Here is a 16,023-nt window from a genome sequence, read left to right on the forward strand (position 1 = left end):
AGCCGTGATACACTCCAAAATCAGCATGGCATCTCCTACATTAGAGGAAAACAATGAGGTATAAAACTGAATTATCAAATCAGGCAATCCATTTGCCCAGTTCACCCATTCTTTAATGTCATTTTTAAGTTGTATAACCAGGTTCTTTCTCTTTCGATTTGTTGCCATGACATGAAAATATTTGAAGTTTGAATCACCATAGGCCAACCAGCGCTGTTTGGCTCTTTGACTCCAGTATAGTTCCTTTTGGGCAAGTAAATTAGCATAACCATCCTCCACCAATTTCAGCTCTGCATTATTTGAATCGACGCACTGACAGTGCAAAAAGAATAAACGCCTTCTATATTCGTTAAGGTGTTGCATAAAATCTTGATGAAAATTCTTCGCCCATGACCAAACTTTCAGCCACAATAATCTAGTCTTAAATTAAGATCCAGATCATAGCTCTCCGCCCAATAGCTACTGACAATCTATTTTCAATCAGGTTCGGTACTCTAGCAATTCTCGTACCTAAAGCGTCGAGCAATATACTAAACTCCTTGATGCATTAAAGCCATAAATAACGGCTTATAGTCCGATTGGATAGCCTCTAAAACCTGTACCACTGCCTGCGAAAATAGTTGAGCCCAAGCTAGAGACCCGACAGCCCTATCCAATCGTTCTTGAACCAGATCATCCCTATTATTTGACCAAGTAAACTTTGATCCTTGAAATCCCAAATCATATCATCCACCACACCCCTCAAGAGTCTGTCGAAAGCCATCTAAAACCCACCAAGAATGAGAGATTCAACTTCTTTTTCAGAGGCATATAATATATCATTAAAGTCTCCTATTGCCACCCATGGAAGAATGGAATTGGGTAGTAACGAAGATAATAATTGCCAACTCCTTGTACGCCATTGCCAACTAGGATACCCGTAAAATCTAGTTAACCGCCAATTAGGATGCTCACCACTGCAGACTTGGACACCAATATGATGAGTCGAGCAGCTTATTAATTGAACACAGTCCATATCCTTCCAAAAAAGAGCTACACCTCCACTATGACCAATTGGGTCCACAACAAAAGAACTAGTGAAGCCCAATTGATCCCGAACCTTAAAAGCCTTGTTCTTTGATATTATTGTCTCCAGCAAAAAACCAAAGTTGGGTCGCTTTTGAGATATTAGGTCATAAGACCCGAACTGTTCGTGGGTTCCCAAGCACACGACAATCCAGCTAATAATACTCATAATCCTGGTCGGGCTTGGAGACCAGAACCCACCCTATATTTGTTTTTTGTATTGGTTGCCAAGGCACAATATCCTCTTCAAATCCACGTCCTACAGATTCCATATCCTCATTAGCATTCAAATCTTTACACCTCCTCTTTGAATCAAGAACAAGTAGACTAGACTCCTAAATATCAATGTTAGGATTTATTGCCAAAGCGATCCCAACATAATTAACAGCACCATCAATGTTTATAATGCCTCCCTTATCAAGTTCTACTTCTTTGCCTTTTGAATTTTATATTGGATCAGGATGAGATCCCCCAATTCCTGCAACAACCATATCTTGTGTAACCGAACCTGATTACCCAAATCCGACCCACCACTCGAACCACCACTGGCCTCTTTCGCCACCCAATTAGTATAATCGGTTTCAATTTGGAGCCACCTTGTACCAGCTTGATTAAACTTTCTATTAGGGCCTTTAATGACGGACCATAAGGGAAGAGTTCACGTGGATTACGCGGAAAATCAAATAATTTAAAACAAAAACAATCTGAATGCCCCAAATGTCCATAAAAATAACCGAAAATTGTAAGATGTTCATATTGAAAGTCTGCTCAAAACTAGTCAACACCAACTTTTGAAAGTTGCATTCGTCTCTTTAATGGTTTTCTGATGTCCATACTAATATGCACCAGCATATATTCCTTCCAAAAACCCGAGTAGTTCTTTGGATCTGACTCTAAGAAAACTCCGATGTAATTGCTAACCTCTATAGCCACCAACTCAAACATAAAACTAGGTTTCAGGTTATGAACTTGGACCCAAATATTCACGCTCTTCAATTCTATAGTTTTAGGATCATCACCTGACTGTAATTCCTTCACGAGAATGAGGTTTTGTGAGAAACTCCATGGACCACCCTTCATCATGTTGTGTTGTGCCCACTCAAGTGGGACCCACACAAATGAAAAAAAAAAAGGAAAAGTCAAAAAGTTAGCAGCGGTTGCCATTACATAAATGGAGAGCCGTGAATAACTCACACACGGCTCTCACATTACCTCTCCTATAAATAGGAGAGGATTTGCTTCATTTGAGACACACCAACTGAGAGAACAATCTCAGCGTTAGAGAGTTTTTCAGTTTTAAGAAAGAGTTCTTAAAACTAAGGGTTTAGAAAAATAGTGAACATTATTGTGGTGTTTTTGGGAAACACTTGTGAGTGCCACTATTTTATATTACTCTCTTTGTAAGCCTACTATTTTTAATAGTGGAAGAAATATTCGGAGTTGGTCCCGTGGACGTAGCCCTAAACAGTTGAGGGTGAACCACGTAAATTTCTGTGTGTCCCATTTTAATTTTTCCGCTGCTTAATTATTCACGTATTTTTATTGCCGGTATCCTAACACATCACCCTTTCAACGTCAAGTTCATGGAAGAACTGAAATAAAAAGGCATTGTTTCCTAAGTCCTTGATCAATATACCCTTCACAGGCCGCCATACACTTGCCATAGTCTGTTGAAAGGCTAGAAAATTAATTGATTTTTCAGTCAACAATTTGCCCACCACACAATATCGCCACTTTGTAGGTGAAAGCGAATCATCAGCTCCTTGACCATGAAGCTAGACAACCTTTCGACCTTGTGCCTCCTGCAGATCCAGCTGGGCATTTATTTAAAGCAATCAGAGCTGCAACATCGTTAACCTGGGTCATGATATCAAAAAAAAAAAAAAAAAAAACAAAGGAAAGAAAAGACTGAAGAAGAACAAAACAACAAGAAGAGAGACAAAGAGAATAATTTAGGTGAAAGAAGAATGATTGACTTTGAGAAAGGAAAACAAAAACTTGTTATCTAAACAAGAGAATAGAGACTCTTGTCATGGTTGACAAGAGATAACTCTCCACATAAACATAATAACTTATCAAACAGAGAAAAAAAAAAGCGAGAAACATATATTTCCACTTTAATTTTTTGAAGAAATATTTTACTCCATATATTATTTAATTACATAATAAACAAGCATGAAAAACCGAAACTCTTTAAAAATTTCTATATTTTAATTGAAAATTTGAATTTTTTTTATTTGATAATTTTTGTTAAATCAAAAAATAAATTCAAATATTTTCAAGAATAGTTAAAATCAAACCAAAATGAATAGAATCAAACTGATTTTATTCAAGAAAAACTACAATAGTGACTCATAACTTTTCTATATGGATATCGAAGTTTTCTGTATCGCAAGACATAAATTCCTTAATAATCAACCATTAGATTAACTATGAGTTGTTAACTTATTACCAACTTAATAGGTTAGTAATATTATTAATATCATTTTTTTAAGAGGCTATTTGATTCAGCTGATTAATGTAGTTGATAGTTGTCTCGTATCTAACAGCTAGCTTGCAGATGTTTGGTAGGCTTTTTAATTAGGAGCTGATAAATCAGCGGTTGATTTGTATTTATATTATTTTGAACTTCATTAACCTCATACAAATAATTTTCAATAAAATTATGTTTTTCAAAATAATATTTCTTATAATTATTTTATGTATAGTTATTAAAAATAAAAATTTTCTTTATTGTTATTTTAAAATTTTAATTAGATATTTTTATTTATACAATACATTAAAATAAAAAATAATATATTCACCTTTTATACACACACGTGTGTGTATATATATATATATAAACAACTAATAGCAACCGCTATCAAAATTTTATCAAATACAAATACTGATCAGCTAACCATTATCAGCCATCAATCACGAGTTATTAGCTATTAGCCGGTATGAATCACTTAACCAAACAAGCACTAAGTTTTTTGCTGTTGTTTTACCGTGGGAATAATAATTGGCACACCTAAGGGGGCCCGCTGTTGCAACTTTCATTTCTTTTATTTTCTTAACCTCACGGGTAGTAAAAAAAATAAACAAAAGTTAGTAGGCTATGATGGCCACTCGCCAAAGAAAGATGATTTCACAGTTGTCTGCATTTGTTGAATTTTAGAGTACCTATCATATAAGAGAATTTGTTAGCTTGTTGGAGAACTATTGTATGCTTGCATTAATTGAGAAACCAGTATGTACAACATAATCAGATAGATGAAATCAAGTTCAGGCTAGGAAAAGTTCAAGAGACTTCAAGATTATCATTGAAGCAGCCTCGATCTAAGGCCATGACATTTGAGCTAATAGATGGAACATATCAAATATGGCGAATTAAGCTATGCATTGTAATTAGCAGAGTTGGTCAAAATTAAAAATTAAAAATATATAAAAAAAATATGAAGAAAAATATTGCCCGAATGAAATCACTTGCTTGCAGCAAAGGTTTCAATGCCAAAGGGAAAGGATTTGAAATTTGGCAGGTGGTGGAAGCTTTGGTAAATGTGAGATCGAAAGAAAGATGTGAGTTTTATTTATTCTTGTTGGTTGACAAAGTAACATATGGTTTTACTTAGGAATTAGAATGGCTGTATGCATCTCGTTTTATATATATATAAAAAATAATAATAAATTGTAGATAGTGGTTTTAATTTTTTTCTTTTATTTAGTTATAATCGGAAACAAAGGAATAAATTCTATTTATTTAGATTAGATAAAGATTTTTGCTGTTAGAATTTTGGGATTAGCGACAACTGTAGATAAACTTGATAAAATCTCAAAATATCTAGTAGCTAAATTAAAATTGAGGTCTTTTAAATTTTAAATTATTTGAGTTTTAAATGGATTCAAACACCAAGGCATAGCCTAGTGGTAAGTGCATGTACGACTTGACAATAAATCCAAGTTCGAATTCCCTTCCCCTAATATTCACAAAAAAAAAAAAATTCAAACATATGAAGAATACTCTATTCAGTGAATCTTATGCGTGAGGGCAATTGTTTATACCATATTTTAATTATTTTTATGTTATGAGCTTGATTTGTGATTTTATGATTTATTTGGACTTAATTAATTAATTAATGCCTTTAAAATATTAGAGGTTCATAATTAATTAATTAATAGCTAAGTAAATGTATTGAGAGATATCAGGAGGTGGTTAGCAGAAGAGATCAAATAATTGCTCGTGCGATTCACGATGGAGAGAAGTTGGCTAAGCAGTTACTTGGACAATTGAGAGAATGGAGCCCCCAACAATCAACTTCAAAAATCAAAACTCAAGATCAAACTCAGCTATAATTTCTCAAATAAATAACAACTTCAATTTCCTTTTTGTTCATTGTAATTTCTTTTTCCAAATACTCTCAATTTGTCTTTGCAATTTCAGTCCTTGTTCATATAGTATTTTTGATTCAATCAATCTCTTTATTTTACAAGACTTTTACGATCTTTATTTTTCAAACATTGTCAATTAATTCTTAGCAGTTGCTGAAGCATTCATCGTGGAGCTAAACCCTTTAGTCCTTTGATTAAGAAGTTTAAGTCGTGCAATTGATAATGTAGGTGGTAAACTTTATTACTTTAACACCTAGCACGCTCAAGCTATTAGTCAGCCGTAATTATTTTATAGTGTGAACAATTGTATTCTTTCTTTCTTTTTTTTTTTTTTTTTTTAATCTTTCTTCATATTCATTTCCTTGTTCTCTTCCTTCATACTTAGGTTCACTGTCATTTTTCTTTACATCAATTTACCAATTAATAGGAAAAAGACTTCCATGAAAAACTTTTTCGTAGGATGGAATGCACCTTCTTGATATTTTGATTTTAGATTGTATCAGACAAAATGTGAAAGAAAAAAAAAAGGAAGAAGAATAAAGTTTTCTTTATTAAATATCACCGATTAATTTCGAAAAGTCACCACTAAAATGGGTTGTCATAATAAGCCAAGACTTGGGAAGCTTTTAGCTCAAAGATAGTGAACCAAGCCCCTAAAGTATGTAAATACCTAGGGCATTCTAAAATACTCTCACTCAAAGATATTTTGTGAAATGTCTGCCTAACTCTAAAATATTCCTTGTAATCTAGACCGTTCATTTTTGTAAGCAAATTTTAGAGGAGGATAAGTTTTGACAGCCAAAGCCGAATAAATTTTAAATGAATTCTATTGCCCTAAATGAAATAAGGAGACAAAGAAAGTAAATAAAAAGGGTAATTTTATCAAAATAGTAAATATTGCTCTGGCTTTAACGATCTCTGCGGAAATAACACCATCCTTTTTTATTAATTTTTTCTTCTCATTATTTATTTTAGGAGTTGACTTTTGGTCAAAAAAATGGCTACGACAGCACAACTTTATTGCTTTGCTTTTACAAGTCAATATCCAAAGAATTCTCAAATCTCTAATCCCGATAATCTTCCTATTATCTCTTTTTCATTTTCAAATCTCTTTTAACCTTCTTCTTTTTATTCACCCCAAACTTTTTAAGCCTGAGATGACAAAGATATAATAACAACAACAGTGCTTATGGAAACGGCAACAACAATAATGGAGGTTGGAGTAATGATTTTAATTTCGAGGTTTGATTATGTAATTAAAATGATACAATTCTAAATAGGAATTTTGATCTTGTTTGAACATTTCCATCTTCTTAAAATTGGGTTAGAGGTATATTGTAGAGAACAAATGTTGCATATATTTTTTCTGCTTAGTATTTTTTCTTGGGAAACAAACATATTCTCAAAAGAACAAGCATAGACGCTAATTGTTGGCAAATAATCGGATTTGACGCTTTTACCCATAAACAACAAACAAACTTTGTTTCTCTTTTTATGGCTTTTTGGTCATTTTCAAGAATGCTAAAAGACATAAATAATTTACTTTTTCCACAGTCAAGGTAGATAATATTTCAGTCCCCACTGTCAATCCAGTGTTAAGGATACTTTTTCTGAATTTTCAGAACAAACGAGGACATAACACATGTACATAAAAAATAAATAAATTGAAAGTAGAGTTAAATGACCCCTTAACGAAGGAAAATCATAAGGAAATGTAGAGACTTTTAATAGCCATAAAAAAATATTTTCAAATATTGTATTTCAAGGCTATGTTTATCGTCAGCTTTTTAATGCAATTATTCTTTTCTTTTTGTCATTAAACAGTAAAAGAAGTAAAAATTATTAGGCTCATAATTTTATTTTTATTTAAAATATTTTTGGATATTAGTAAAAATTTTACTTTTGAAGATACAATTGAAAAAAATTAAAACATTCATGAATCCACACAATTTTCTAGGAAGTATCTATGTGGATTATTGTGTTTTTTTTCTGAATTTTAAATAAATAATTAAAAATATGTAGCATTCCAATTGTATGTTAGTAAAATTAAAAAAGAAATGTGCAAATTTAGTAAAAAAATAAGATAAAATTACTATTTCATCTCTGAGTTTTGACCAATTTAATAACTTCATCCATATATTTTGGTCAAATTATCTAGACATCTCTAAGTTTTGCTCCCGTCTCATAATATAGTCCTTCCGTCTCACTACAATATAATATATTGATTTCCCATTTTTTCCATATAATAATGATAAATAAAAAGCAAATCCAATATTTAAAAGTTTAAATTTTACAATATTAGATAAAACGAAAGAAGAAAAGAAACATGATATAGGCAGATCCAAAAGAACTCACTTAAAGAAATGGAGAGAAGAGGCTGAGAAGATCAACCGCAACACAAGGAGAGTACGTAAAAGAGTCATGGACTAAAAAATTCATTATTGGAGGGATTTTTGGATTTAAGAGGTTGTTCGGATATCAGGAGAATGTTGAAGGAGAGTTTATTCTCCTAACTCAAAGCAACAATAATCCACCAGAGCTTATCAATTATAACCCCAGGAATCAAGAAATCAGAACTTCCAGTACTGTTGCGAGTTCTAATTGGATTGGGTCAGCTCATGTTTATGTAGAGAGCTTAGTTCCAGTTAGAATATCTTGATGGGAGAAATTGCCATTATCCATGGAAGTTCCAATGGGGAGGAGATGAATTGGTTTTAGGAGTATTCTTTTAGGATGTGTTTGGCATTGCTTTTAACCTTAATGTAACAAAGTGCATTTCCAGTATTTTTCAGTTAGTAATTAGTCGTTTGCGAAATCAATTATTATGCATATGAAAATAGCAACGAATAGGAGTTTTTCATACATTATTGTTATGTATTTGTCATATATATTTCGGAATGGGAGTATTTGAGACTAGGATTTCCGTGTTTTGGTCTTGGATTAGTGTTAACATCTCAGAACCTTTTGACTGAAATTTCAGGAATTTAATTATATTTGTGACATAGCTGAAGTTAAGCTTTTGATTTAGGCAATTACTTGATGAATGTGTTTGAGCTGCAAATACATTTTGCTCTTCTTCTCTAACACTTCTTTGAATCAGATTATTTGCTGCATTCTATTTGAATACGTCTTGTGGCTTAACTTAAGCTAAATAGCATGGAGTCATGGAGATAATTGTTTGATTTAGGGAATTACTTCTTGACTCTGTTTGAAAAATGACTTTTTGCTGCAAATATATTTTGCTCTCTGTAATGATTAGCTTGCTGGGATTGTTGACTTTTGACTGAAATTTCTAGAGTTTCAATATGTTTTGACATGGACTTATAGATTAACTAATTAAGCTAAATAGTAAGAAGATAACTTGTTTTATTCAGGGAATTACTTGGTAATAATATAGTTGATTAGTCTATAATTCCAGCTAACAACTACTAAAACTAGGGTCTACAAATGGGCAATTTGGTTTACCGCACTGAAGTAAGTTTGGTTGGTTCGATTAAATAGTTCGGTTTTAATCAGAAAATAAATAATTTGCAATAACTAATTTAAAGATTGAAAATTGAAGTTATAGAATATTGAAAACTGAAGGAGAAACGAATAACTAAACCAAAAACCGAAATAAATTTGGTTTGGTTTGCTTTCAATTTTTTCCAAAGTATGCTCACCCCTAACTAAAATATCTCATATTGCTGAACAAGTCCTAATTAGTACAATTATGGGTCTGGATGGTGTAGCTAGACTTGAATTTCATGCTTTGAAATCAGTTTAGCTTGTTGATTAGAAAATGCTGAATTTTGATTTTAATTATGTTTGCCACTGTGCGTTTAATTAAAAAACCGAACCAATCACCAATCATGGAACCAATTTCTAATCTAACCAATCAGACCAGCCGGTACGATTAGATTCTGCACAGCTTTCTTATTTTCGACTGACAGTTGTACATCTTTCTTAACCAACCTTTCTTATTTCTGGTTTTTAGATCAGAACACACCTTTCTTATTTCTGGTTTTTAGATCAGAACACACCTTTCTTGTTTCTGCTATTTTGACAGATAAAAAGAGCAAAACGCAGAAATTTCTTGTTTCTGCCATTTTGACAGATAAAAGAGCAAAACCCAAATTTCCTTTCCCAAAATCTCTTAGATGAAACAGAGCATAGTCAAAAATACTCCAATGGAAGAGTACTTTAAGCGCATACCTTCAAATGCTTCTCTGGTAGCAGTATATTCCTCCATCTCAACTTCATGGATACTGTTCAAAACTGCATATTATCAGGTCATACCAAGGCAGCTTCAAGATTTTGTACTCTCAAAATTCAGGTACTATTTTCTTCGAAACCCATCATCTACTGCAACTTTTATAATCGAACAGTTATGGTTTTCATTTGGCCGGAATGAGCTTTACGATGCAGCGAGAACCTATTTATCTACAAAAATGGGACCCGAAAATCATGTAATGAAAGTGGGTAAATTAGAACAGCAAAAGAATATCTCTGCTGCTATTCCTGAAGGAGGAATAATTGTTGATACATTTCAAGGCATAACTGTTACTTGGTCGTGTGATATTCCAAAAGAACCAGTTAAAAATAATAATAATGGAGAAAATAATTCTAAATATACAAATATTCCTGGCATAAATTCTTATCGAATTACTTTTGATAACAAATACAAAGAGAAGATAAGAAATGAATATTTACTTCATGTTCTGGATACATACAAGAAAATAATGAAAGGTGAAAAGGTTTTGAAGCTTTACACTGGAATTAATAATTATGATGAAAAAGGATGGAGAGGCATGGATTTTCTTCACCCTGCCTCATTTGATACTCTTGCTATGGATCCTGAGTTGAAGAAATCAATTATGGATGATCTTGATAGGTTTTTAGAAAGAAAGGAGTTCTATCAGAGGGTTGGTAAGGCTTGGAAAAGAGGATATTTACTTTATGGTCCTCCCGGAACTGGAAAATCAACACTAATTGCAGCTATGGCTAATTATTTGAAATTTGACATTTATGATCTGGAGCTTCCTAGTATTCCTTCTGATGCTGAGTTGAGAAATGTGTTGTTAAAGACAACTAATCGATCTATACTTGTAGTTGAAGACATTGATTGCAATTCACAAGTGTATGATCGACAAAAAATAGCTAATCGTCAAGAACAATTAATGAATCCGAAGAAGCACACTAAGGTGTGTACCTAGTTTCTTTCCTTTTAACTCATAGTTTTTTTTTATCTACAATCTTTAGTAATTTTCAAACTTAATTAATAAAACAATGATGGGGTAATTAATTTCAGGAATTCAGCCTGTCAACTCTGCTAAATTGCGTTGATGGGTTGTGGTCGAGCTGCGGAGAGGCAAGAATTATAGTGTTTACTACTAATCACAAAGAAGTATTAGACCCTGCATTGCTTCGTCCGGGGCGGATGGATATGCACATTCACATGTCTTATTGCACCAGTAAAGGCTTCAGAGTCTTGGCTTTTAACTATCTTGGCATTCATGAACACAAACTCTATCAGGAAATTGATGCGCTGATGGAGAGGACTAATGTCACTCCTGCTTCTTTGGCTGAGGAACTGATGAAGAGTGATGATCCTGATGTTGCTCTTGGAGAAGTGCTCAATTTCTTGAAGCAGAAGAAGGGAGAATAAGAAAAGCAAATTGGAGAGGAAAATTAAAATTAAATTACTAAATTACTAATGTTTTAAGGTTATTGTTGAACATATGTTTTAGGTTCTATGCTTATGATGCTTCGTACTGGACTATATGTTGCCTCATTTTTAATTACAATCACAACATTAACTTATTTTCAATTGCAACATCTTATGGATTATATGCTGCCTCATTGTTGATTAATTTTTCACCTTTCTAAATTTATTTCCTTTATGAAATTATTTATAAACCTAGAATTAATTTAGTGTAAATAAATTCATATAAAATTTTATGAAATTCATTTACATATCTATAATATTTCGTTTATAATTTTAAAAGGAATCAAATCGTACAAAACTTAATAGCATTTGTAAATAAATCTAAAATTAACAAATATTACGATACGATTATGTATCAAGTATAAATTGTTAGACTTATCTCACCTTTATTTTCTCTTACAAATATAAATTTTTTTTTTTTTTGAAAATTTAATTCATTGATAAATAATATTAAGAATTACCAATAAGCATATAGACCAGACACACAACTTTATTAACTAATAGAGTTCATATCCTTTTTTTTTTTTTTTTGAAAACTTAATAATTCATTAATAATGAATATAAGTTGAGTACATCATAATATTCTGATAGAAATAAGAAATATAAATATAGAAAATTAAAATCTTCTGTTTGGAAATGTTCTTAATCTTAGCAGAAGAGGTTAATCTTCCAGATAAAAACTAGTCCATTTTGAAAAAGGACGACAAAAGAAACCTTTCACAATATTGTTTTGAATATTATTTTGTCGGAAACTTGTTGCAACTGACGCTCGTAGAAGAGTTTAATATACCAAACTTTAATGAAAGAACAGGCTGTACTACCAGACTCCATTGGTAAAAGAAACTTATTCGTACTTGAAGATCTGAAGTCTCTAACTACAAACAACTAACAATCCATCTTGTCTTTCGAACTAACTGAGAAATAAAAGATCAATATAAAAACTCCTCAATAATGAGGAATAATCCCATGAAAGGAAAGAAATTAATATCCTCATTAGAAGAGTAGTAAAAACACTCAAGATCTACAGATCTGAGAGACTAAATTCAAATTTTGTTTCGAATGATTATAAGTTTGGAAATTATTTGAAAAAAAAAAAAAACAAAATAAATAGAGAGGGATGGAAAGAAACCACCACCGACCAAATCTAGGCTCCGACTCTCTCTTCTTGTGTTCTTTTATATTTTTTTTAAACCACCGCCAACCAAAGAAGACGGTCGGCGGTGGTTTAAAAAAAATATAAAAGAACACAAGAAGAGAGAGTCGGAGAGAGATGTCTAGGCTTTTCTTATGAGTTCATATCCTTTTAAATAATGAAACTAAAACTAAAAAAAAAAAAATATAATATTAGATGTTTCCGCTTGGAGTTGATCTTAACAAAAGATATAAATTTTTATAGTAACAACTAGTCCGTTAATTGATTTGGATGTCAAAATAATAATTCATCTGGATCTTCTATAACTGGATGGCTTTTCCAATAAATTGTAACATATGACAAATACAGACGAGTTTCCGCTGCTGTGCATAATTTCTAGTCTGTTAATTGATTTGGACATAAAATAATAATTCCTCTGGATCTTCTATAACTGGATGACTTTTCCAATAAATTGTAACATATGACAAATACAGATGAGTTTCCGCCGCTGTGCATCAATAGCATCAATAGAGGAACAGGTCGCATTACATGCTCCATCAATTGAAGACCCACACCTGCAAATCAAGATCTAAAGTCTCTAACTAAATACCAAATAAAATCAAATATCATAGTTTTATTTAGTAATAAACCCTTACAAGAAGGGACTATCCTCAGAAAGAAGGAACAAAAAAAACTCCAAATATGGAGACAATCAATCATGACAAAAAAAAAAAAAAAAAAAGAAAAAGAAAAGAAGATCTGTTGTAGGGAAAAAAATCGGAGTTTAGTAAACCAAACAAAGATTAAAAGCAAAAGAAGAGGAAACAAAAGAAATAGTAGAAAGCAGGAGGTAAGACTACCACCGATAAACAGCGGCAGCCCCAAACTAAATCTAGAGAGAAAAGAGAGAAAGTGAAATATGAAGCTATTGTATTCTCATAGATATAAACTTAAGAACCAACCTTCCAATAAGTACCCAACTAATTAATTTAAAGTGTAAGCAACCAAAATTAAGTATTTCAAATTAATTCTCTAATTATAATCACAACTTGAACATTCATTCATAATCGAATTTTGTTTAATCAAATTTATATGCTAATGAGATAGATTTCGTATTAATTTATTTTAAATACTGGTTAATGCCTATGTAAAATGTTGTTTAAATTGAGTTCTATCATATTATGTTTAGATTCTTAAATTTTATTTTAGCTATTGAATCTTTAAGTATTGAATTTTACATTGTAAATTCTAAGAGTATTAATTCAAAGATTATATTGTATTGAATTCATTTGAAATATATCATTTTACATTTTGAAGACGAATTTTTTCTTTTTGCTTCCTGTCCAGAAGCTCAAACATTTTAAGAATTTAATTTGATTTATTTATTTTATTTTATCTCATATTTGAGAGAAATAAAAATTACTAAAATTTAATTCTCAGAAATTTGGAAAATGAATCATTTACAAGAATTCAATTTTTTAATAAATTAATGGTGCATATTTGGTAGTATTGTCAAAACGGGCCTAAGCCCGCAGACAGCCTATGATCGCCTGTAATTTGTTCGAATCTAGACAAAAAAATTGCTACCCATTTTTTATCAAAGCTAGGGCAGACCAGGATAGATAGGTCCATGGGACCCGATTTAAAACAATATATATGTATATATCATAAAATTTAAAATAAAAAGGGAATAACAATTTAAAATTTATATAGACCAACTGAGAAAGCTTGATTCCCTTTTTTTTCCACATCATGGCTCTTCCGATAGACATATAAAGCCAATAGAAATTCAATAAAGTAGTCAAGTTAAAAAAAAGAAGGAAAAAGATGGACTCTCAAAACGGATATGTCCGGGCACGTGACCATCCGTAGGTCAGCCAGGCTTGAATATTAGAGGCCTGTTTTTTAACGAGTTTTTTATCGAGTCCGTGCGAGCCAGGCTGGGTCGGACATCCCATTTTGACAATGCTAATATTTGGCATGATTGAAGTTTTAATTGAGTTAATCCAAGTTCTGACAGTGGAATCCAAGGATATTAATACTTTATTATAAATTTGAGTCAATTTTAATTTGGATTGAAGCTACTTTTAAAAAATCGTAATTGGAATTTGCAAAGTTTGAGATGGAATAATAAATTAGCTATAACAAAGGTTCAAGCTTGTTAAGAATCCTGTATCGACTAAATACTAAATCCACAAAAAGCATACAAGAGTGACAAGTTAACTAACTAATGGGTTACTAACATTTTAGTATTTGTTGGCACAAGCCGAAGTAAACTCATATGATACATTTTCATTTTCATTCACCGGCAGCATTTCAATTTGTAATAAAGCTAGCAATGAATAGAAAATCAAATTACCAAGTTGAATCTATCCGATTTGATCTGGCATAATTTTTAATTATCAGTTCAATTTTGATTTTCGGGAGAAAAAATTGAAATATTTTTAATTTGATTCGTTTTCATTATATCCAGACAATAAACCAAAATTGCTTTTCAACTGATTTAGTTTTTGATACACTATTTATTTGAGAGCAAACCATTAAAAATACATTAAACTTTGCATTTTATTATATATGTACTCCAATTTCAATTTAACCCTTGAGACATTCCAATAAATTAGGACTTCTGAAATGAATAAAAGATACTTAATGAGATCCATCAATGCAGGTGAATTAAATTATTAATCAACCTCTAGTTGCACCGCTTCATCTCCCCCTCTTCTCTCTCCCAACTATTGCTAGATTTGTTTGATTCAGATGACGAAAAAGAGAGGGAGTATTTGAAGACAATACTAAATCGCATTTATGGTAAGTTTATAGTAGATGAGCCATTAATTAGAAAAACCATTTACGAGATCTTTTATCATTTCATATTTGAGGCTTTGAGACATAATAGAAAAAGAAAACGTGGACCTGCTTGAGATGTTGGGCAGCATAATTTATGGGTTTGCTTTGCCCAAGTCGTATTGATGTACGATCAATCACTTTTGTATTGTATTACTCAGTTTGCGGAAAAAGATTTCAAGCTTGTTGATACTGTAATTCTAGGTCTTCACTATAATATAAGACATTGATTTCCCATTTTTTCCATATAATAATGATAAATGAAAGGCAAATTCAATAGTTAAAGTTTATATTTTATAATATTAGATAAAATGAAAGAAGAAAAGAAACAAGATATAGGCAGATCCAAAAGAACTCACTTAAAGAAATGGAGAGAAGAGGCTGAAAAGATCAACCGCAAAAACAAGGAGAGTAAGTAAAAGAAGAGCAACTGACAGTGACTAGGCTCCTTAAAATGCATTGAGATGTCAGGAATATACGGTAAACAAAAGACTTTGTTTTGCTTTTTTAATTTTTATTTGCAAATATTTATATTTATTATTATATTACTTTCAATAGTCTACAAACAACACAACTCCTTCAAGTTTTAATTCAATGACAGAAATCACTCTCTCTTTCTTCATTATTTTTTTTGCTCCACTTCAAAAAATGGCTCTCTCTCTCTCTCTCTAACAAATTAAGTCTTTCTCTCTCTTAAAACAGGCCGATTTTTCTGTTAATAGAAAAAAAATAATAATGTAGAATCCACAAAATTTTTCTTTTGTTTTTTTTTTTTTTTTTTGAATAACTAAAAACAATAATTAAGCTTATCTAGAATATTACATTTTCTATTATGAATGGGTCATGGAAACAAGATACATACTTTCATAGATCTATATAAAACAGACTACTCCAGGATAACAAA

At 31.5% G+C, this 16,023-nt stretch overlaps 1 protein-coding gene across 1 annotated transcript; it reads left to right on the forward strand.

Moving 5' to 3' along the window:
- Positions 1–9,424: 9,424 nt before the first annotated feature.
- On the forward strand, positions 9,425–11,265 carry LOC105645523 (AAA-ATPase At2g18193). Its single transcript, XM_089720716.1, has 2 exons — positions 9,425–10,619; positions 10,727–11,265. The coding sequence occupies exons 1-2, from the start codon at positions 9,576–9,578 to the stop codon at positions 11,081–11,083; spliced, it is 1,401 nt and encodes a 466-aa protein (XP_089576842.1). The 5' UTR covers positions 9,425–9,575; the 3' UTR covers positions 11,084–11,265.
- Positions 11,266–16,023: the final 4,758 nt, after the last annotated feature.

This window comes from Jatropha curcas, chromosome 4 (genome assembly GCF_041381405.1).
Source record: "Jatropha curcas cultivar XTBG-Jc1 chromosome 4, XTBG_Jcur_1.0, whole genome shotgun sequence".
NCBI lineage: Eukaryota > Viridiplantae > Streptophyta > Magnoliopsida > Malpighiales > Euphorbiaceae > Jatropha > Jatropha curcas.